The sequence below is a fragment of the Pimephales promelas genome, chromosome 14 (assembly GCF_988280905.1).
Source record: "Pimephales promelas chromosome 14, fPimPro1.hap1.1, whole genome shotgun sequence".
NCBI classification, from domain to species: Eukaryota; Metazoa; Chordata; class Actinopteri; order Cypriniformes; family Leuciscidae; genus Pimephales; species Pimephales promelas.
This window is the reverse complement of record NC_142782.1, coordinates 13,187,875-13,212,212: the sequence shown is the minus strand read 5'-3', so window position 1 is coordinate 13,212,212 and position 24,338 is coordinate 13,187,875. Positions and strand designations below refer to the sequence as shown.

The window sequence follows — 24,338 nt, the reverse complement described above, 5'->3', positions numbered from 1 at the left end:
ATTTTTTCTCAAGGAAATCAAATCTCTTAACTAATGCTGTAAACTATGGGAGTCTAGTTGTGGCCTACTAGGCTTCATTAGCCTAATATGAAGGTAATAATGAATGAATCACTTAAATTACACTTTTATTTATTTTTATAATAAGAAGATTATATGAAATATAAACATTTAAATGGTGGCTATATATTTAGCAAAATGCTCCTCTCTGTAGTTATTTTTTCAGCTGACTAACGAGTTTATGTGGGTTTTCTGAGGTAAATATGACGATACATTGATTACAAGCTGTTTGACTGACGTCTTTCCACGGTTGAAACGCTGATTGAGCGAATCAATGTGACATGATACGAATTTCGATAAGTTGTACTCTATCTTTTAACACACTTTCAGACGCTCATTCATGTTTATTTGCACACCTCATGTTCATGCGGTGACTGGTATTATCAAGCCGGAAGAGAGATCAGCGCTGCTGCTTCTCATCAGCTGCGCCAGAGCGATCTCACGCCACAGCGCCAAAACTCTATTTATGTTTTTGAATTTCTAAAGACAATGGACGTAATTTGAAAATTGAGACTTTGCTTCATATCAATAGTAACAAAGGACAAAGATTATTGCGATTTTTTTGATGCGCGCAGCCGCGATACAATATCCCATTCATTCAAATGAAACAGGATGAATAATCGATTCTTGAGACTTAAGAATCGATATCGGTTCGTAAAAATGAGAATCGATTAATATCGAGAAATCGATATTTATTACCCAGCCCTATGGTCTACAATAATGTTTAGGTAGATGGCACGTCAAATTTATGCCCACATGAATGGCCGGACCCGGGGTTTTCCATCAAAACATTGCCCAGAGCATCACACTTCCTCCAATGGCTTGCCGCCAAACGACAGTTCAGGCCGGCACCATTACTTCCCTAATAAATGGCACATACGTATAAGGCCGTCCACCTGATGTAAAAGAAAACTGGACTTATCGGACCAGGCGACCTTCTTCCACTGCTCCAAGGTCCAGTTACGAGGCTTGGCTGCCCATTGTAGATACTTTTGTTGGTGGACAGGAGTCATCATAGGCACTCTGATTGGTCTTTCCTATATGCAGCAGAGTGTTGTGACACATTCGTCCCATAACCATCATGAACATTTTTGCCATAGTAGACCTCCAGTTGGCTCGGACCTGACAGCCTTCCTTACCCTTTTGCATCGATGAGCCTTGGGCTCCCAACTCTCTGGGCTCTATCTTGCACCCGGCGCAAATGACTTTATACACAAACGCATGTCTCATTCCTATTTTGCAAGCGCAAAGCAGGCTTTTTCCAGAAAACACTTCAGAAAACAAATTGCGCCACTGACCAGAAAAAAAAAACTGGTCTAAAGTCAGTGTCGCGTTGCGCGTTGTTCATAATGCTATTTTAAGCGCGCATGCTTGGCCATAATGTAGCGGGTGCACAACGCACATACACTTTGATTCTCTCATCAACACAGATGTAGTAGTTTTTATTTTTGCAAATCATACATTATAACAAGGAAAATATTAACACATGAGGGAAATCATTGCGGTTTACATGAAGATGAAAAAACCTAATTACCCATTTTTTATGGCTAATTGTAGTAAGGAAGGATCAGACCTGTTTGCCCAATAGTGGCAAGAAACATACGTATATAATGTTTAATCGACGCTGATGTGTGAGGGTTTCTCCCAAACCCATACAACGTCACTTATCTGTCTTTCACTGCCCTGACAAGAACGTAGGTCTCATCGGCTTTGAACGCTCGCCTGGTAAACCCGCCGTTATAATAACAATCCGTCATGCAACATGCGCACTTGCTCTTAAAGGGTATGTTGGATGGCACTCTGATTGGTTTATTTCACGTTACGCTCAAACCACACCTATGAATAATGAAGCTACTTCAGACCAACCTCTTTTAGATTTGCGCCAGGCTCAAGAGGCATTTATCCCGCCGGGAAAATAGCAACAGCGCCGGGACCCGCCCACAAAGTTACTTGCGCGTTGCGCTTTTACACTTGCGTTTCAGATCGTTAAAATAGGGCCCTCTGTCTTATTTAGTTAAATAGTTTTGAACTTTAGGTTAGGTTGAACTTTCATATTATGAATTGCATGCAATTTAACACAGTCCATCTCTTGCCTTTTTTCCAGCGGACATTCTGGTGTATATCAATGATACCTGTGTGCTCGGCTTCTTTCACAAAGAGGTAGTGGAAATGTTGAAAGCCATACCGGTGGGTCATACCGTGGATGTTGTAGTCCGTAGGGGCTACCCTATGCTCTATAACTCTGACGGCTGCCCGAAAATGCCCAATTCTAGGCTAATGGCTTCCCAAGACCAGTCACTACATCTACCTCCACCAACCACCACCCAACCCCAGGCCCAGGCTCCTCTCCCATACGCACAGCTACACCCTAACCACAATGGTCCCATGTGGTCTGAATTTGAGAGGGGATCCTCAAGGAATCTCAGAGTACGGGCATCAAGGTTCAGTCTGGATGCTAATGGTAATTCACCTCCGATCGCTTCACCTCAAAGACCTCCATCATCATACCAGTACTCTAACGGGTATGGGAGTGGATTCCTGAGACCGCCACGCACTGCAAGAAGCATAAGGAGGTTACAGAGTGCAGAACTGGCCAGCCAGAGTGACAGTGAGGTGGTGTCCGCGATTGGATCACATAGGTGAAGGGATTTTATATGTTATATTGTCACTGTTATGACCAGGGTTAGATTATATAACGCGTGCTGTAAAATGTAATTTGTAACATATTGTGTTAGATTGCTTATTTGATTTGTTTTAAGTATAAACAAGTGAAAAAAGATCTGCCACTGCTTCTTAAAGGAGTAGTTCACTTTTAAAAAAAACTTTTGCTGATAATTTACTCACCCCAATGTCATCCAAGATGTCCATGTCTTTCTTTCTTCAGTCAAAAAGAAATTAAAGTTTTTGATGAAAACATTCCAGGATTTTTTTTCCATAAAATGGACTTCATTGGGAACCAAACGGTTCAAAGTCAAAAGGACAGTTTCAGTGCGAATTGCAAACTGTTCAAAGGGCTCTAAACGATTCCAGACGATGAATAAGGGTCTTTATCAAGCGAAACGATCGCTCATTAAAAAAAAAAAAAAGTTTAAGTTTTATAAGCTCAAATGGTCGCCTTGCTCTGTTCTGTGATGCGCGTTCGTGACTCTCCTGTTTGTACTCGTTCATCAAAATGAACAAATCTTTTTTCGAGTCATTTGGTTCATTCAACGAACGAAATTAATGAATTGACATTTTGATGAGTAAATTATCAGCAATTTATTTTTTTTTGAAAGTGAACTACCCCTTTAACTGTCCATTTATTTTCTTTGAAGTTTTTTTTTTTTTTTTACTGATCAAGAATTTTTGCTCACCAAAGCTGCACGTATTAGATCAGAAATATATTAAAAAAGTAAAATTGTGAAATAATTTTATGATTTAAAATGACTTTTTAAGTTTTAAGATATTTTAAAATGTAATGTAATACTGTGATGTTAAAGCTGCATTTTTAGCATTATTTGTATTCAGCGTCACAGGATACTTCAGAGAAATTTCTAATATGCTGATTTGGGTCTTAAGAAACATTTTTTCATTATCAATCTATCTATGATCTGAAATTGATTTTTTCCTGACAGTTTGTATCAGGTAATACAATAGCGCCTGGTATCAAGTGCATGCAAGGACTAAAATAGCACTTTAGTTTAGCATAAAGCTAAATGATAACATGATCATGATGTATCTATAATCTATTTATGATCTGAAATAGATTTTTTCTTGACAGATTGTATCATGTAATAGCGGCGCCTGGTATCACAAACACTAGAAATAGCACTTTAGTTTAGCATAAAGCTAAATGATAACATGATCATTTACACTAGTTTAACTTTTTTCTGCTTCTCATGATTTACTTAAACCCCCAATGAGTTCCCAACTTATCATAGGTCGATTCTTTTCATGGAATGAGGTAGAAAATACATTATTTGTAGCTGTCTTTGCAATGCTAAATGTTAAAGCATTTCTTATATTTCTCATTTTTCTTCATTTTTCTTTCTCGTACCAATGCATAAAAACACAGAAAAACCACATATTGCCATAATCTTGTTTCATCTGTCAAAGCCCTTTTGTTATGAGCAGAATGATATTATAATTCCCAAAACCAAAGTTCCTCAATAATTTCAGTTTTTGTTCTTGACGACTCAGCCAGCGTGTCTACACGGAGGAATGAAACATCATAAGAGTGTTTCAATGCTGTTAAATCTAAATACTGTTTGAATCTAACTGATTACCAGCATTTAAGTTGGAACGTACATGTATTCTGTTCCTACCAACCCTGATAAACTATGTCTTCTGTGCTTTGCTTTGCCTGACCACATGGTCTTTCTCTTTTTATCTTCACAGGGCCTCGTTTATCCGTAACCACAACAACAACTCTCTCTCCACTCCACCACCTCTCCGCCTGAACTCCTTCAAATCTTCTGAGAGTGACCTTTCCTCAAGTACTCCACCGCCCATATCTCGATTGCCCCTAGCCCACACTGAACTAAGTCCGGGTCCCGTCCCTTACTCTCCAGGAGGAGGAAGGCGCTACTCCCATCTCCGTAAACCACAAAACACACTGCTAACCCCACCTAGCAGCACCCATTCAGACGGGCCTTACTTCACCTTCAACGGCACAGCCAGTGCCAGCAGCGGCAGCCCAAACAGCATTCCTTCACCTGGAGCCATGAGCGCTGTGATTGGAAGTGGAGTTGGAGGAATAGCGGGAGGTGGGGAATTAGTCCCTGTTGCCTTGGCAAAATGCGAGAGAGGCAGCAATATGGGGTTCAGTGTGACGGCAGGAGGTCATGGAGGCAGACAGACCCTTGTGAAGAAAGTCTGGGACCACAGACAGTGTAATGGGCTGCAGTCTGGAGACGCCATTGTGAAGATCAATGGAGCAGATGTACAAAGTCTCAGCTTTGCACAGGTAGAAAAAGAGCTGATAATATTCAGGGTTTTTTTATGGTGTACAATTATATATTATATATTTTATTTTTGTGTATTATTCAAGGTCCAACGGATTTTGCAAGAACACACTAAAAAAGGGGAGGTTATTCTCCTGGTTTACCGAGGGGGTAAGTTATGTGTTCACTCATTACAGTACAGTGTTCACATTGAAAATACACATCCCCGATTTATACTTTCGAATAAACAAAGCTTTAGGATTTGGAATGATGTAAAATGTCTAAGAAATATTTTAGATTCTGCACTTTTTATAGGTCACTAATCATGTAATAATTTTGAATATTTTCAAATAATTCTCCATAACATTATCCTCACTAGGTGTGATATAGAAATTGTTGCCACTACCACAGTTATTTATATTTTGAATATGTATTGGCTGGATAAAAACCTTATAGGGTATTTTATTTTATTATTTTTTTGGTAACACTTTACAATAAGGTTCATTAGTTAACATTAGTAAATGCATTAGCTAACATGAACTAACGATGAGCAATGCATTAGTTACAGTGTTTATTAATCTTTGTTAATGTTAGTTAATACAAATACAGCTGTTCATTGTGTGTTCATGTTAGTTCACGGTCCATTAACTAATGTTAACTAATACAACCTTTGATTTTAATAACGTATTAGTAAATGTTGGAATTAATATTAACTAAGATTAATAAATGCTGAAGAAGTATTGTTCACATATTGTACATGTTAACTAATGTAGTTAACTAATGTTAACTAATGAACCTTATTGTAAAGTGTTACCATTATTTTTTATAATTAAGAAATACAAAGTTTGTCTGAAATAGATTAAATACCTTTACCTTTATTTTATTTAAGAGACACATTTATCGGCCAATACTGATATATCATATATGCAGCTCGAGTCATGCTGTCAGGATGCAAACCAAATAAATATACATTCAGATATTCATGTTCATTTTTCAATTCAACCTTCAGACTTTAAACCTAGTGTATGTACTATTTTAAAAAAATTAAGTGGCATGTTTAGATTGCTGAAAATCCATAACAATTGTGTAGTCTTCATCCCCGTTCATCAAATATAAATAATTCTGTCCTTTCGTTGTAGGGACCTCACATTTCTCCAATTCCCCTAATTCTGTGCGGCGACTAACTCCTCCCCCTCCTCGGTCAGCCTCTGACTCTGAAGTCCCTCTTATCGACTCTGTGCCATTATCGCGTAGCTCCATTACTCCACCCTCTCCAGCGCTGGTGCGCTCCTCATTGGTCCAGAGCACCAGCTTCCTGGATTCTGTACCTGTCACTCTCACGCTTGAGCCACGTGATTGGATGAGTTTGGAAGAAGGCGGGACGGTGCTCAGTCCCAGATTAAGAACAGAGCAGAAAGAACAGCCTGTGCTACGGGGGTATGAGGTAGAGCTGAAGAGGAAGCCAGGTGAAGGCTTTGGATTTGTTATCGCCTCTCAGGATGTGGAAAATGTCAAAGGTCAGTATTTATAATGCACCAACACCATGCAATATCCTGTTTGTTTTTGCTAGTTTCAGCCCAATGTAGTTATCATTTTCACGTCCTGCACCACGGTGTTTAAATAGCAAATGCATTTGCGCCCATTTTGTGTCTGAAAATGTTAGGTTTTTAAAGGGAATGGGAGATAAGACTCTCATTGGTTTATTTCACGTTACGCCCAAAACACACCCAATACTCATTAAAGGGGCACTTGGCAACTATTGCAACTTAATAAAACTGTTAAAAAAAATAATTTGAATGGTTCAATAACGTGTTCTGGAGAGAATGGTGCCTTTCCCGCCCCCCTCAGCATCTCCAGGTGGAAAACCAACCTTGCAGCATGAGGACTAACGTCCCGGTAAGTTGGAAATAGGAAGTCTTGTGAGAAGTGAGAATGAGCGAGAAACACAAACTGCTTTATGGCAATTTGACAAATCTATGATACTTTGCATGATGTATTACCCACCTCGGTAGACATAGCTCCACGCGATAGAGTTGTCCGGCTCTGATAATAACAAATGCACATGGGCAGTGGGAGAAAGGCGGGAGGAAGGTGCCACAAGTGAGTTTTTTTTATGACAGTGTTGTGAAAATATGCACCGCACAGCTGTAGGGGGAGCTCAATGAGACAACATGTGACAACAAAAGTGAAAATCAGCAAAACAATGACTAGAGTTGCCAAGTGCCCCTTTAAGAGACATTTTTCCCGTCGTTAAACTAGCAAAAGTGCACTTGCGCCGTGTGCTTTAGACTCTATGTTTAGATCGTTAAAATAGGGCCCTTATTGTCTTTCTACTCTTTGTAAACACTTACAGTGGAATCAAATATTTGACATAAATATTAACATATAAAAAGTTGAAGTATAAACAAATAAACAAGTATAAACCTACACAAAGATAATCTATTGAAAACTTAACTTAACTATATATATTCTAACTATACCTATACAAATATTAACTACTACACACTTAATCTAACTATACATATACATAATCAAAATTATACAAATACTTAATATAAACTGTACTGTTGAATTTCACTTGTAACAACAGTGCAGTGGTGCAAAAAGAGACATTCAGGGGACACAGCGCAACTTGGAGACAGTGCAATGTGAGTCTGTAGTGTATGTAGACATATGTATTATCCTGGTGAGTCTGGGTGAGGATGTTAAAGTGTCCAGGGCACATAGAGAGATGGGAGAGTTTTACCACAGGTGGATGGTTTGTAACACCTACTCGTACATTCACTATAGACCTTAAATGTGGCAGCACCATCTTTGATTTTTAATGGGAAGGAAATTGAGGCTGTGAGTAATAGACATTCTTCTCTTCAGTGTTATTTGATGTGTTTTTTGGATCGTTCTGTTAATGAGACACTGCACAAGTAACAGAAAATACCCCCATGCTGACTTACTCATAAAAAAAATTGAAAACAGCCAACAAGTTCCACTCAAGATGTCATACTAATTGGTTAAAAGGTTAATGATCAAAATGAAGAATCACCTGATTGGAAAATTAGAAACATCCTTATCAAATTGCCATTATGCCATTATGGCATGTTTTAGCCTTTTCTACATCATAAAGAAGACAGTGATGCAGCTGGTCAGCAAAATGGTGCATCTGAATGGTGACCCTGTATTAGTGTCTGTGTGTGTGTGTGTGTGTGGGGGGGGGGGGGGGGGTCTTTGTTAATTATTTGTTAATAATTAACAAAGACTTTAAAGCTAGAGTGTGCAGCTTCATAAAACCTAACAATAGCACAGAAGCTTGCTTTGAAAGCCTTAGATCCCACCGTAATATTTCTATTTAAAATGTATTTAAAAAATATTAAGGAGGACAACTATTTTCAACATGGATAATAATAAGAAATATTGATCACCAAATAAGCAAATTTAAATGATTTCTGAAGGATCCTGTGACGCTGACTGGAGTAAGACTGAGTAATGCTACTAAAAAAAATAGCTTTGCCATCAATAAATTACATTTAAAAATATAAACAGAAAAAAAGCAATTGTAATAATATGTTCAAAATATCTATTGATCAGTATTTGTAATTGGGAATTCACAAACGTTCCATTTTAATGAAGCTCCATGGAGTTTCATGCTATGTTTTTGGCTAAAAGTACTAAGTACGTATGTTATTCATTTAAAGCAGCCACAAACTGTGTTGTGTGCATAATTGTGCTTATTTAGTGGCAGCTGTATTAAGTTGACTGACTGACAGTGAGACAAAGGCCTGCCAACATTGAGGCCTGCCAACAGTCAGGCCCAGATACACGCACCCCTCCTTCACCCTCCCACTCTCCCCTACCTAAGCCCACAATGACCTCATTTTGCTCAGTGTTCCTTTGGTTTTTATTGAGGCCATGGCATCACTAAAGCATGAGCATCTAAAAAAGTGCCTGTCCCCAATGTCACAGCTGTTTCCATGTATATCAATATATTAGATCCTTCTCTTCTGTATGACTTGATTTCATAATCTCTTTTAGATGAATGTGTTGTTTTGATGTTTTACACAGCCTCGGAGACTCAAGTAGAATTACAGTTCAAATGTGAGATTATGACAGTATTATGATTGAGATTATATACAGTATGATAATATACATGACAATGTTTTACATTTTATAATTATATAGTTTGATTGTAGTGGCATTCACATTGACTAGCCTATTGGTTAGTTTGTGTTTAGAACATTTATGTTAAGCTATTGTTCTCAAATTGGCAATGCAAGATCAAGTCTGGCTCATCTAACTGATCCTGTTCCTTCTCCTAGGCATTTGGGAAATAGCCTAAACTAAAAATAAATTGAATTCCTACACATGTACCGTACATTAATGGCTGGCAATTAAAGGCTCAGTATGGAGATAAAAGAGAGTTTGCCTTGAGACTGTGATACTTGATGAAACACTGGTGTGTGTGTGTGTTTGTGTGTACAGCTGATGACTGTAGAGCTATATCAAATTCAGGGATGGTGTCAATAAAAGAAATGTCTAGGAAGACACTGCAAATTATAAAGAGAGAATGAATGATGTCAGCAAGCAAACCATGGAAGTTACAGATCATGAATCAATACTAGTTTTGCCACTGCCATTAGATCCCTTAAAGAGACAGTTCACCCAAAAAATGTTATTCACTTTTATGAGTTTTCCGAACCTAATTGACTTGTTTCTGAGGTGAAACACAAAAAGATCAAGTGTTGTGGCCAGTCAAAAACTTTGACAGACGGATAGACTTTAAAGTTTAGTGATTCATTAAGTGTTTAGCTGAATCTTAGCTGAATCTCTATTCGTGAGTGAATAACGAAATGCAATTTTGTTGTGTTTGTCACATAAATTATAATATGGCTTCGGAAGATTTGCAATATGGAGTACACTGTCAAGATTTTGTTTACACTAAAAACCGGCACCTGTAGTTGCCCAAAACTCCACGTAAAAAACTACAGTGACAGTTCTTCAGGTACAGTGAGGAAAATAAGTATTTGAACACCCTGCTATTTTGCAAGTTCTCCCACTTAGAAATCATGGAGGGGTCTGAAATTGTCATCGTAGGTGCATGTCCACTCTGAGAGACATACTCTAAAAAAATAAATAAATAAAAATCCAGAAATCACAACATATGATTTTTAACTATTTATTTGTATGATACAGCTGCAAATAAGTATTTGAACACCTGTCTATCAGCTAAAACTACGACCCTCAAAGACCTGTTAGTCTGCCTTTAAAATGTCCACCTCCACTCAATATATTATCCTAAATTAGATGCATCTGTTTGAGGTCGTTAGCTGCATAAAGACACCTGTCCACCCTATACAATCAGTAAGAATCCAACTACCAGACAATGTTTAATTGAAGAGAATTGGCACTGGCTGGTTACTTCCGGGTTCTGGACTGGCTGCAGTAACGCGTCTCTGTCCATGCGGGGGTGCTCGCGGTCGAGTGCAGAATGAATGGGAGTCAATGGGGTTTCATTCCCATAAATCCACTTTTCTCAGGATCTAATTTTTTGTCAAGTAATTTGAAAGTTGCATTCAAAAGGGAGGGCTAAGATAATACACTCAGCTGAAAATTGCATTTTTAAGTTCACTTATCTGTTCTAAAAATCCGTTCAAAACTGTGATGACATCACACAATAGCAGAATGCTAGCGTGTTCCAGCCAACAACAGCCTAACCTGTAAGAAATCAAAAGGACATAACTACTCGTTCATTCGACATTTGGCCTATAATCTATATTGAACTTGCGGAATCAACAATAAAATCTATGTTAATTTAATGACAAGCAGGTGAAAGAGACACTTTTAGCCGCTTAGCTCCATAGACTCCCATTTATTCTGCACTCGCCCGCGATCACCTCCAGTGGAATTCTAATGAACTGCAACCAGGATGATACACAATGGGCTATTAGGAAGTGCCAAGGCTCTCCGTTAGATGGGCTCTGCCAACTACTAACATGACTAAGACCAAAGAGCTGTCCAAAGACACCACAAGGCTAGAAAGGGCTACGGGGAAATTGCCAAGCAGCTTGGTGAAAAAGGTCCACTGTTGGAGCAATCATTAGAAAATGGAAGAAGCTAAACATGACTGTCAATCTCCCTTTAGACTGGGGCTCCATGCAAGATCTCACCTTGTGGGGTCTCAATGAGCCTAAGAAAGGTGAGAAATCAGCACAGAACTACACGGGAGGAGCTGGGCAATGACCTGAAAAGAGCTGGGACCACCGTTTCCAAGTTGGTAATACACTAAGACGTCATGGTTTGAAATCATGCATGGCATGGAAGGTTCCCTTGCTTAAACCAGCACATGTCAAGGCCCGTCTTAAGTTTGATCAACGTCAATGACCATTTGGATGATCCAGAGAGTCATGGGAGAAAGTCATGTAGTCAGATGAGACCAAAATAGAACTTTTTGGTCACCTTAAACACCTTTACATCTGAAGGGACTGTTTGGCAGGGAGGCCCCAAGGCATGGTGAAAGACGCAGTGTCTCGTTCCCTGTTCTCAGGGAAACAAGGTTACAGTCTTAACCTAGACATTCCCTTTCGAAAGGGAACTTGTGCTGCATCGAATGATGATTTGGCAAATGATATACCAACGCCATCATGCTAAGGGGAGTGACAACTGTCAGAACCAGCAAGTTCAAATTAAATGCCTGAACCACTCAGGAAAACCTCCATAAACACATAGACAGTAAAAGAAATGGACAGGGCGACCCCATTGATTTCAACGAAGAAGACTGAAGCCCGATTTTTGCACTTCCTGTCTAAGCGACTGCACAGGCTCAAACTGAGCATGACGACAGTCTGACGGTTGTAAATCTTCTAGTAGCTGTGTCTATTGTGCGACAGAAAGTTGCGTAGTGATGACGCAATCGTTAGCCTATTTTTCACAAAAAACGGCATCTACGGGCCATAACGTAAGATATAAAATAATGGAGCATTTTATACATTGTCCAGTTTATTTAGAAATAAATAATGGACAAATGAAGTCTTTGGACACCTCAGATGTAAAGTTATTCGCTGTCAAAGTGATGCCAAAATGAATGTGAGTCAATGGGTTGCTTACAGCGGGTGAAGTTCTGCTACAATGGTGCCTCCCACGAGGCTTCAACTCCCAGCTAATGGATTACCCCCTTGCATAAACATTATTTGATGAGAGGCCTACCTGGGCCTGCTCAAGGGCCTAGGACTAGAGGTCTTCACGGGTCCAAAAATTAATGCCCGAACCGGAAGAGACCCGTAATGTGCTACACCGAACTGACCCGGACCCGTCGTTCATTTCAAAAGTTGGACCCGGACCCGTGCAGACCCGAGAAATGTCATAAATGTACTGCCCGGACCCGACCTGGACCCGTCTATTATTTGAAAACTGGACCCGAACCCGGCGGGAAGATACAAACCCGATTGGACCCGATTGTCACATTATTTCACACAAGTTGCGAAAAATAAAACTTTTTGTCTTACCTAAATTTAGTAGCCGTCGTCTTACTTCCTTGTTACGTTACCTGACTGACTGTGATGCATTACAGTCCACCGACAAGAAAGTTCTATCCATGTTATTTCTCTCATTATTCCAAGCTTAATCCGCTTATTATTTCAGCTTTAAAATTCCACTTGATGTCACGGTGATGGATGACAAATGCAACCTTGCACATGTACATTCTAACTCGAGTTAACTCGCTCGCATAATAACTTCAACTGTTTGCCTTTTGAACTATAATAACGATTGCTTGTTGCTTGTTCAGTTTGATCATATCTGTGCTCTCTGCTCTTCATTGAGTCTGAATCTGACTACCAAAACTTTAGATTAAACAAGACGTTTCATTTATATTATAAACATTGGAGAAAATGTAAAGCGCGGTTTGGCTGAAGCTCTTCTCTGGTTGCCATAGAAACATGACACACGCTTGAGATTGCACTCCGATCGCGCGGGTATTACACACAATTTTAAACAGACCCGGGACCCGAAGTAATAGATTCGGACCCGACCCGACCCGGACCCGGCTGATCATTTAAAATATACTAATGGGCTAATAGGAAGTGCTCGATGCTTGATCATTAATATACCGGGTCCCGGGCCGACAGGTCTCGGGTGCACTGTGAAGACCTCTACCTAGGACCACAGCTTCAAATTTATAAGTGGTTTTCTCTAGGGAATGTGGCTAGAATATTCAGGGGAATGTACTCAACCAAAATGCCTCAAGGAAGGCCTGACCTGGTGTCGCTAACATTGTACACTTTAGTCTGGCCACTTCCTGTCTGTCCGGAGACTAAACCTCTGGACATTTGCCTTTAACTAAGGCATCCAACCCGAGGGACTGCAAAGCTGGCAGTGAACCAATCCGCCCGGATCTCAGAGACGGGGTATACCGGAGAGCATGACTCAGCATAGTGCTTACAACCTGCCTGGTAGGCAAACCAGGCTGTAGGCTAGATAGAGAGGTTGCAGGAGGGAACCAGTAGCAGAAAGTTAACACTTTAGTCATGCTAGGGCCTAAGCTCACCTTCAGAAACTGCCTGCTAAGGCCAGCTGAACTGATAGCAGAGCGGCCACAGTTGCCAGAACCCAGTATCATTGGGAAACCACTCACAGGGAGGCCTGGTGAAGCCTACTACCTAATAACCATAGGACTGGCTACCTAGAGCCCATACTTGGGAGCTCGCCCTCAGGGAGGCCTGGAGAGGCTTGCTACCTGATAAAAGAATGTTGGCTATCTAGAGTCCATTCTTGGGAGCTCACCCAAGGGAGGCCTGGTGAGCCCTGTTACCAGATAACCAGAACATTGGTTACCAAGCCCTCTGAGGGGCCTGGTGAGGCCTACTACCTGATAGCCTGTCAGGTTAGCTGTACAGTTGCCCACCCTTGGGAACTCGCCCTCAGGGAGACCAGGTGAGGCATACTACCTGATAGCCGGACAGGCTTGCTGTCCAGTTGCTTAAAGACTGAGCTTTCATGGTGACCTATATTCAAGGTCAACCACCTGACAGTGGTCTTGCTGGCTGGCAGAAATAATCTACGCTGTTGGGGGTTTGCCTTCTGGGGAGGCCTAAAACGGCCAATGTGGCAAATACAGCTAATCATAATCAGGGCCAGCCTCAGATTCAGGCCCACTAAAGCCTACTGTCTGATTAGCCAGTGAGATTTAACAGCCGAGCACCCCATGTTGAGTTACTCAGGGTCAGGGAGGGCTGACCAATAACACTGCTGGCTGTGTACCCCGACACTTGAAACCCACTTCAAGGATGAGAGGGCTACTAGGCCTGAGAGCCAGTGTGGTCAGCCAATTTACCCATACTGCCGGGAACTCGTCTTCAGGGAGGCTTAATAGGGCCTACTAGCTAATAGCCAGTCTATTCTGCTGCAAACATATACCATTGGGAATAATACTACACCAACACAAATATTGAGGCCACCCACAGGAGTAAAACATATGTCACTCTGCCTCAATGGAGACCCCAGTTTCAGGGGCCTACCATCTATACACATGGGCGTCAGCTCAGGGAAGTGTTCTGTCTTCAAGGGAGAGTATTTCGTAGACCAAGACAAAGTGAAGGTTAGAAATTCCCTCTCAACCCAAGCCATAGTGGTGTGAGATGGAAAGATACAGTGCTGAGAGAGAGTGGTTGACTTTGCTTGTGAGTCAACCACCTTAAGCCCATTGCTTGAGCGGAGGCTCAGTGAGCTAAATGGAGCCTACTCTGGTGGCACAAATCCATATGCCAGCTCTACATGGTGGGATCGGACGAATCAAAACAATCTCTTCACAGAGCGAAAGACTGCCTGACCCTGCCCAAAAAGACCCAATGCACTGGGGAGGCTTGAAGGCCTAGGTCTTTATCAATGAAACCTGCACTCCAACCTGCATTACTCTTCTTGCCCCAGCACGCAGAAAGGGGGTGGGCATTGGCCTAACGACTCTCATGGGAGGAGGCTATCATATAGGGATCCTAAAAGACCTACATTCACAAAGTGAAGGGTTAGAGGCAAAAATGTTTTAGCAGAACGCCTACACTATCCGTAGCATAGCCTAGGCCAGCTGCAGAGGAGGCACTGGTGAGGGCTAGTCTGTAAGCATAGATCTACCTGAGGGCTCGGAGGAGCCACAGCCTTTTTCTTTTTTTTTAGGGGCTGCAGAACTGCCCAGCCTACTGAAAACGGAGCTCAAGGAGGGCGATGCTGGGTATGCTCTGCCATTGAAATTAGATGTTGCATTAAGCGGTTTGGATGGCGGGGTTGGAGCTCTCAGTGTCACAAATAGATAGTTTGTGAACATCTCGTCCATGGGCAGCATCGACAAATACCCATGTTCACGAATCCCCTCAGCATCAGTGAAACTACAGGTAGCCCGCTGATGTTGATGGATACAGGCCAAATATGGGTTTTTCCATGCCCTCTCGATCTCCGTATGAAGATCAGGAAGGAATGGAAGGCTCACCTGGCTTATGGTCAGGGAAAAACCGATCGTCAAGCCTTCCGCGAGCAACCTCTCCCCCTATCACGGTGCCAAGGCAACCGCAGTCTGCCCTCAGTGCGATCTATAACCTCCTCCAGCACTGCACACACGGGGCAGAGTAGGGGTGGGTGGGGGTTATCTAATCCATGCTTAGATTAATCGCGATGTGGACGATTCTGAATCAATTAAGAAATATAAAATTTGATTTTCTAATATTTTCAAATAATGTAATATTGACGAAACATAGGCATAACTCTGAAGCATGGAAGTGCAGCGGCCGGACGTTGTGCGTGTGCGTTGGATGTATGTGTAGTTAAAAACGAACGTATGGAAAATTGGTTTTAATTTCATCGTGGCCCATTTTGTATTTTTTTTTTTATATATAAGAGATGCTTTCTTTGTTTAGTTTTCACATCAATATGCTGTAAAAAGATCTGTTATACGTATGTTATATGTAGGTTTACTTTACTGCCCTCCACAGTCACAGTGTAGAAGTGCAATGCCATTCACAAAAAGTTACATTTTGACTGTGCACAGATAATTATGTTTTTTTTTTATTATGTAGATACATTTTTGGTCGATTTATCCCTATAATTACATTAAATATTTTTATGTTGCACCAGTGTTGTCATTATGCTTATTTCACTGATACAGCATTTCAATCCCTCAAATGCTTTTTATTGGCATGACCAGCATGCATCAGCAATCCAAAAGTCAGATTACACACATACTGTATGTGCATGTAGGTCTCTCTCTCTCTCTCTCTCTCTCTCTCTCTCTCTCTCTCTCTCTCTCTCTCTCGCTCTCCCTTCCATTCCCCCGATCGGCACCCCCGCTCTGCAGTGGTCCAAGGATTAAATCGTTCATCTCGTTCGCTCTCTTATCGCCCCTCCTCTTATCTCCATCTCTCTGTCTTTATTCCCTCCTTTTCTCTGCCTGTCCACCTCCCTCCCTCCCGCTCATCTCATTCACCGATTCCAGATGCCAAAGGAAAATGAACCCGCTACAGTAAGCAGTTCGCTCGCACAGCAATACAGAGGCTCGTTCTGTTTTGTTCTCTTCAGTTGTTTGTTTATGCCCTCCATTAGTTTTCTCATTATGACCCTTCCGCGTGATCGCTCTCACATGTGTGGGGATTTAAACGGAGTGTGATCCGGGATCGGGACCCTGCCTCCACATACACACACTAACACACACACACAAACCAAGCCATGCTGGAGAGACTGCAGTCTGCCTTGAAAAGTGTGAAGGACTCCAAACGTAAATATTTTTTTCTCTTACTTGGTTTCATCCCTTTTTTCTTAAAAAGACAAGCTGTCATATTACTGTTGGGAGAATATCTGTGTTTTAAATGGGAGAGATATGTAGTGCTTTACTATTATGTGGTTTAATTGGCTCTGGCCTGCTAATTTGAATTGTTATGACAGGTGATATCTGCAGTGCGTTTATATTAAGATTAAGATATGCAGATGTTGAGGAATAATTTATACAGTTTCACTGTGTACAAATATCTTTCGCTCAGTAAACACATTTAAAATCATTGGAAACCACCATATAAAATATAAACAATATAAAAACAAAGTGTTGTGTGTATTTTGTGAATGTAAAAATCTGATCTTTATGCATAGAAACTAATTACACAAAATATGTTATTGCTTTTTTTGACCTGTCAAAATTAGTTTGGGGGACTTTCCCCTAGACCACAAAACACACAAACACATTGGGGTTTTATGGGGTTATTTTATAGACATAAAGCTGTATAAACTGTATGTTCTACCTCATAAATCTACCCAAACTATTATAGAAAATATTCTGCTTTTTTCTTCTTCTTTTTTTTTTTTTAGATTTTCACAAAAACATCACAACACACACACAAAAAACACATGTTTGGGGTTTTATGGGGACATTCCATATACATCATGATTTTTATACTGCACACAATGATTATTCTACCCCCTAAACCTAAAACTTTAGCTTTTTCAAAACATTTAGTATGCTTTATAAGCTGTTTTCCTCCTGGGGACCGAAAATGTATAATGATTTTGAATATTGCCATCCTTGTGGGGACATTTTGTCCTCATATTGTAGGCTTTACCTGGACCACACACACCTATTATTGTGACAGTGCAAAAGCCCACTGCATTCTCTGCTCTTGCTTCAGATACAGCAGTACTGCATTGTACCTAAATCAATTGCACATCTGCAGAACATTCTCTCATTAACTAGCAAGATAAAATGATATATTATCTTCATCTCATTCATAACGGTTCGTATTCACATCTGCTTCAGTTGTGATATATTTTAGACATTCATTTTTGTAACTTTATGCTGAGGCTTGTCATCTTTAATTACGTTTTGTAATTGTTGTCTCATTCCTCGTATGAATTTGATGAGTAATGTATTTTCTTGACAGACTTTTTTCCAATCAGTTGAAGCTGTTGTTTGCTCAGAAGTCAGAAGTGCTTGTGTGTTTCTTACAACTTGTGCACATATTATATATTAGATTTTTAGCGCTTAAGGGCTTGTTAAATTAATGAATTAGTAAAATGAATGAGTAAAATAGTGTTGTATTGCCATCGAAAACACCCATTTACAGGATTGTTACTTATTTTTATTAACAGTTGTCACTATTTATACAGTCATACCTATATTTGATACTGTACTGGGAAAAGCTATATATTGCTGCAGTGCAACACAGGTTGATAATGAGCATCACACACTCTTTCTGTGTCTTTCTCTTGTACCGCTCAGTCTCTCTCTTGTATTTTAGTATGCAGCGCTGGTCTTCTGAAGTGAATGGTGTTACAGTGCCAGCCAGTGCATTTCAGCAGCTGTGGAGCACTTTTATTATTGAGATGAAGACTGTACAAAGACTGCTGTTATATGACAAACTTTCATCATGTCACTTAAAAGACGCACTGTTTGCATCACTGTGCTCATCTGTTTGTTCTATTTAGACAGACTGTCAGTCTGTGGATTTTACAGCCACTCTTTCTACATCATTATGCCAGTAGGTGGCAACAAGTGACTGTCTTTATGAGTAAGTGAGCCACTGAATCATTCATTCAACTGATTCATTCAAAACACTGGTTCACTCAGGAAATAAGTAACTGTATTATGTTTGAATCATTAGCCCCTTTCACACAGTAATACCAGTAAATTACCGTAAAATTACCGGTATTCAGGCTTTTTACCGTTAAGAGACCATTCACACATGAGTGCCAAAATACCGGTAACTAAATTCAGTGATGTCAGATCGGAAATTATCTTTAAACGCTGCGCCATTGTCTTCATCCACCCGCATGAGGAGAAGCCTTTTAGTTTCACTATCTGTTCAATTTGACAACATTTTTGACAGGCGTAAAGGAATGATCACAAAGAATGTGTTTTTTGCTCTTAAAAACACAAGACACACATAATAGTATTCAACTGCAGAGCCGCAGCACTGATGAATGGAAAAGAAGACTTTGTCTTGAGTGTGACACTAAAAAAGCTGCAAAACATAGCACAACGCCGGTCAAAGATGTTCATCTAGTGCATATTTACATAGAACAAATATTAAAGAAGAGCCCCTATCATAGCATTTGAAATGTTCCTATTTTTGTTTTAGGAGTTCTCAAATACAGTTTAACATGCATGCAAGGATAAAAAACACTTTATTTGTCTTATAATATGCATTTATTTTTAACTGATTTGCTCACCGACTCCAAAATGATTCGTACAACGACTCATTTTTCCAAACCACTCCTTTGCGTGACGCTAATCGGCGGTGATTGGTCAGATGACAGACCCAGTCAGTTATTGTTTGTTAGCATAACGCATAAACATATTGATAAAGCACTGCAGTACTACAAGACGCTCTATTCTTTATGACAACTCCAATAACAGCGACAAAACATTTTTTTCACATATTTTAAAAAAAAATTGACATTGGAGACCTAGAAGCTGCGCTGAGCGTAACTTACACACACACACACACACACGCGTGTGCACACACATACTTATTATGCCTATTACGCTAAAAAACCGTTCAAAACCCATAAAAGCAACAATTATTAATAATACTTACAGGTTATGATTCAAAGGAGGAAGCTGATCCATATACGCTGGGTAAGTAAGTTACTGAGCCCTCCTTCAGAAACAACCGCTTGTGAATCCACATTTGAATTCATTTATGTTTTTGAACGATTCGTAATTAAAATGATGAGAACACAATCGGGCTGTACTGTTGTGGTATCGTTGAAAATATGAACTCTAACCACCGATTCTTCACGTGCTCGTCCCTGGTAAATGAAAACAAAGTGGCTGAACTATCTTTGCATTGTGGAACACAGCGTCTTCTTGACATGATGCTATGATGAAGTATTTGAATGTGTAGACTTCAAGTTTACACTTCCGTCTGCGCACGCAGTAATTGAGCGCGGCCAATGACCTCTCTACGTCACGATGTAACAGCTAATGACTCGTTTCAAAAACAATTCATTTCATAGACTCAGAGTCGACTCTTACTTTTGAAAGACAATAACTTTATATACGGTGCATTTTCAGATATAAATCTTTGCAGGATGTTTTCATTCCCTTAGAGCTATATTCCACACCACACCAAAAATCCATGATAAGGGCTCTTTAAAAAGCAGCAGAGGTTACTGTAAACAGCGCGGAGTAATTGTGTCATTTCCATAAGAACTTGATGATTTGTATAAAGGAGACTTCTTGCGTCATCATTCCTATTTTTGTACATGCTCATAACGGTAATCTTCTTTCTTTGAACACACACCGCATCATACCGCCAGTACTTAAAACTGGTAATGTTACAACTTCTCATACTATAAAATGCTGGAACTAATTAGTATTTTTTTAAATGCCTTGTTCACACATGATCTCTTATCAGTAATTTACCGGTAATTTTACCTGTAAAGACTGTATTGTTAAAAGGGGCTATTAAATTATTCACTCAGTCGATTTGTTTGAAAAACACAAATTCACTCAATGAAACTCCTCTACTGTGTATTACTTGTTCGACTCAACGGTTCAATCTGTTTTGAGTTTGAAACTATTTAGGTGCAAACCTAAAAATAAATATCCTTAAATTAATTTGAAATATGTTCATTTTATGCTAAGTATACTAAAAAATACATTTACATGTACTTAATAATAATACCCCGCAATTGTACTTTTAATATTCTAAATTGGTGTACTTGAACTATATTTTGTTCTCAATCTTCTTTAGTTATCCGGAAGCAGTGCTGAGGTAAACTAAAAATATATTTAGTAATGCAAGTACACTTTAAATATCTTTCATTTAAAATGATATTATACAGAAATAATACTATCCTTACTAATAGGAATACTAAACACACTTTAGGCTTAATATTAAGACATGTGCATTGAAGAGATACTCAAAAAAAGTTTCGCTTATTATGAAATGTATTTTAAATGTATTTTGGTATAGGTTTCTTCTCTCTAGAGTATAGCAATATCTAAACTGTGTCTATAATTACTTAAATATTGTGTTACTCAATATTAACTTTTTGTTGTTTTATTGTGTCTAAAAGCACATTCACAATCATTGGTCTGAATTTCAGCACGGCTGTGATTGCCTACGGCCTTGTGTCTACAGCCAAATCAAGCATTTGTTTTGACAGAAATCTGTGTAGTGCAGAAAGAGTAATCAATATTTTTGCTCTACTTTCCTGGAACATTATAGATTTAATATATCATATAGTGAATTTTCTCTATTTTGGAGTGCATTAGCATATATGCAGATGGCTTCAACGCTTACAGTCAGGTCTGTTATAAAATGATGTGTGTACGTGAATAAGAAGTGTCTTGTGCTGTTCACATGGTTCAGCTTAACTCCATAACTTACTGCCTGTTTGAAGGTGGTCCAGTGTTTTCCAGGATATCAAGACTAAGTGCACATGTCTATGTACATTGTGCAATACTTCAAGCCCAATATTGTTATGCAGTTTCCAGCTATCAAGCTATCAAAGATCGACAGAGCATCATTCTTATTTCACCCAAAATCAAATTGTCACCATTTACTTAACATCATACTATTTCAAACCTGTATGGCTTTCTTTCTTCATGATATTTTGAAGAATGTTGGTGATCAAACATTTTTGGTAACTATTGACTACCATTGTGTGGACAAAACATGTATAAGTAAGCAGTTTGTAGGATGATTTAATTTTGGTTTGTGACAGGACAGTCTGCTTGTACGAGTAACGGCAGGGGTGTTGAAGAAGTCTGTTTGAAAGCAGTTATGTTTGCAATTCAGAAATTACACCCTTACCCTAATTCAGTCAAGAAGTCTCATTTGTCCATAACAAATACGCCCTTCACCTTTAAAATGCTATACAACCAACAATTACCTGATGCATGCGTATTTATTATTCATAAATGCAACATAATACATTATTTAAATTTAATCACTGTACTGTAGTGTATATGAATGATAGTTTGACCCTCACAGATGCAAACGATGTGTAGAATTTAAATCTACTTAAGAAAACATATGTTGCAATTTGTGCATCATCTGATGATTTTACCATCTTTTATCTATTTTTATTTTTTTTTAATAATTTTTTAATGTTCCCGAAGTCCATGCGGTGAGCCAAATTACCAAATATGAGTAACAATGACTCAGTAACAATGACAATGAGTAAAAATGAGTTGATGTTTTTGTGGCTGGTGTCATTTTGCTGAGAGACGACGACTACACCAATGTGACCCTGAGCAAGACACTTAACCACTAGTTGCTCCAGAGGCGTGCGACCTCTGACATATACAGTATAGCAATTCTAAGTCGCATTGGATAAAAGTGTCAGCTAAATGAATAAATGTTAATGTAAATTTATCATAACATTTTTACTGAAAAACTGCTAAATAAACCGATTGTCACAAAGACACAGAATGCAGACTATGTGTTATTTAAGATACTTAAAAACAGTTAATTTAATGGCTGGTAAGAAACATTTATAGTTGTTAAATGTTCCCAATTCACTCTCCATTGGGATTGACATCAAAAAGTAAATGTTTGAACCCTGACTGTAATTTGTTTACTGCTGAACGAGTGTTTGCTCTACATGCAGGTTGTGTTTTCTGGGTCTGATGCCCTATAAAATGATTCTGACTCAACAAAACAGCAGCTTCACTGAAAGAGTAACAAAGTATGGGGGATGGAGAGTTAATGTAAAGAAATGAGAGTTGATATGAGAGGGAAGAAGATGAAGGGCAAGAAAAAGATGCAGGAGAGGTCGAACAGATGAAAGATGAAAAGTTTTAAGAGGTTAAAGGTGGCTTATGTTTCAGGAACGTTGTCTTGGCAACAATGATTCCGAACAAATGTAAATGTGTCTGCTCTTTATACACACTCACACACGTCAGTCGTCAGCTCTCTCATTCAGCACTCAAGTGTTTCCGGAGGCTGAATCTGTATGACTCACACTGGATGCTGCATTGTGTGAAAACGAATGATTTTCAGTGACAGCCGTGATTACGATTCTCCTCCACTCCACTCATAACTCTGCTTGTCTGTTTTTCTCAGCTTTACACTTTCTCGCATTGAAAGGACTTATGTTGTTATTTAGTAATTTAGTGATTTGTCATAACTGATGTTTTAGTAACAGTTGAATCCTGTCTAGTGAGAAACACAACTGGCTGGTCAGACCAGCAGTTCAGATTTTTACTTTCTCTGCAACAAAAATGAATGTGTTTTATGGTAGAAACTTGTGTGTGTGTGTGTGTGTGTGTGTGTGTGTGTGTGTGTGTCATCAAAATATATTTATAACAGTTTACAACAACTAAAGTCTTATTAATATCACATTCGGAAATAACAATCATTTATTCTAGTCATTCTACAGTACCTGAATCTTTGAAGATTAACAAATTTTTTGACCATAACATCATTCTTGGTTTGATTCATGAGTTGAAAGAGCAATTGTCTGAATCTCACTAATAAAAAGTCATGTACGTCAAGTCAATTCTATATTTACAATCACATGATGTTTTTTTTTCTCTCTTGAATACATTTTTGGAATATTCTTAGCATTATGCCCCAAAAAATGAAAATATGAGATATAAAAGTACAATGGGCAATATTTTTATTTCAGTAGGAAATATTTACAAGTTTATTGTTGTTGAAAACAATACTTTTATACTTGCGCTGCATTTATTTGATCAAAAATAAAGTGAAAACAGTAATATTGTGAAATAGTATTACTATTTATAAGACAATTTGATTTGATGACAACTGTTTTATATTTTATTTTTTGTTACTTTATTCCTGTGATTACTCCAGTCTACAGTCTCAAATCTGATTTGCTTCTCAAGAAACATTTCTTACAATCAATAATGAAAACAGTTGTGCTTGCTTAATATGTTTTAACTGTTATAAATGTTCTTCTGGATTCTATAATGATTAGAAAGTTTAAAACAACAGCAATTGAAATATAAATTTCATGTAGCAATATAAATGTCTTTACTGTCACTTTGTTCAATTTAACATAACCATACTGAATACAAGTATTAATTTCTTTCCGAAAAATCTTACTGACTCCAAACTTTTAGACGGTACTGTACATATAATTGATAAGTATTATAATTTATTTGATAATATCTGTGGTTATTATTCCAACATCTGATTGTAAGCTGTATTATAAGGCATTACGAATGCATAACATATACGTAACTGTCTACGTAATACTGCTGCCATCTTATCCAGAGTGACTTATTTTTATTACAGGAACAGTCCCTCCAGAGGAATCAGGACTAAGTGCTTTACTCACAAGCAGATTAGTGATGGGAACTCCGAGCACTTTCCTCTTCTTATATTTCCCATTATGGGATTTGAGCCTTTGGGTTTACCAACCCAG

General features: G+C 39.0%; 1 protein-coding gene across 5 annotated transcripts in view; it reads left to right on the top strand.

Annotated features, from left to right (window-relative positions):
• magixb (MAGI family member, X-linked b) overlaps nucleotides 1-24,338 on the top strand; it is a 117,218-nt gene that overhangs the window by 68,148 nt on the left and 24,732 nt on the right. For all 5 annotated transcript variants that reach the window (XM_039672159.2, XM_039672157.2, XM_039672160.2 and 2 more), the window contains 4 exons: nucleotides 2,162-2,696; nucleotides 4,435-5,002; nucleotides 5,087-5,150; nucleotides 6,119-6,496. In XM_039672159.2, coding sequence (XP_039528093.2) covers nucleotides 2,162-2,696; nucleotides 4,435-5,002; nucleotides 5,087-5,150; nucleotides 6,119-6,496 — 1,545 coding nt within the window. The remainder of the gene's footprint in view (nucleotides 1-2,161; nucleotides 2,697-4,434; nucleotides 5,003-5,086; nucleotides 5,151-6,118; nucleotides 6,497-24,338) is intronic.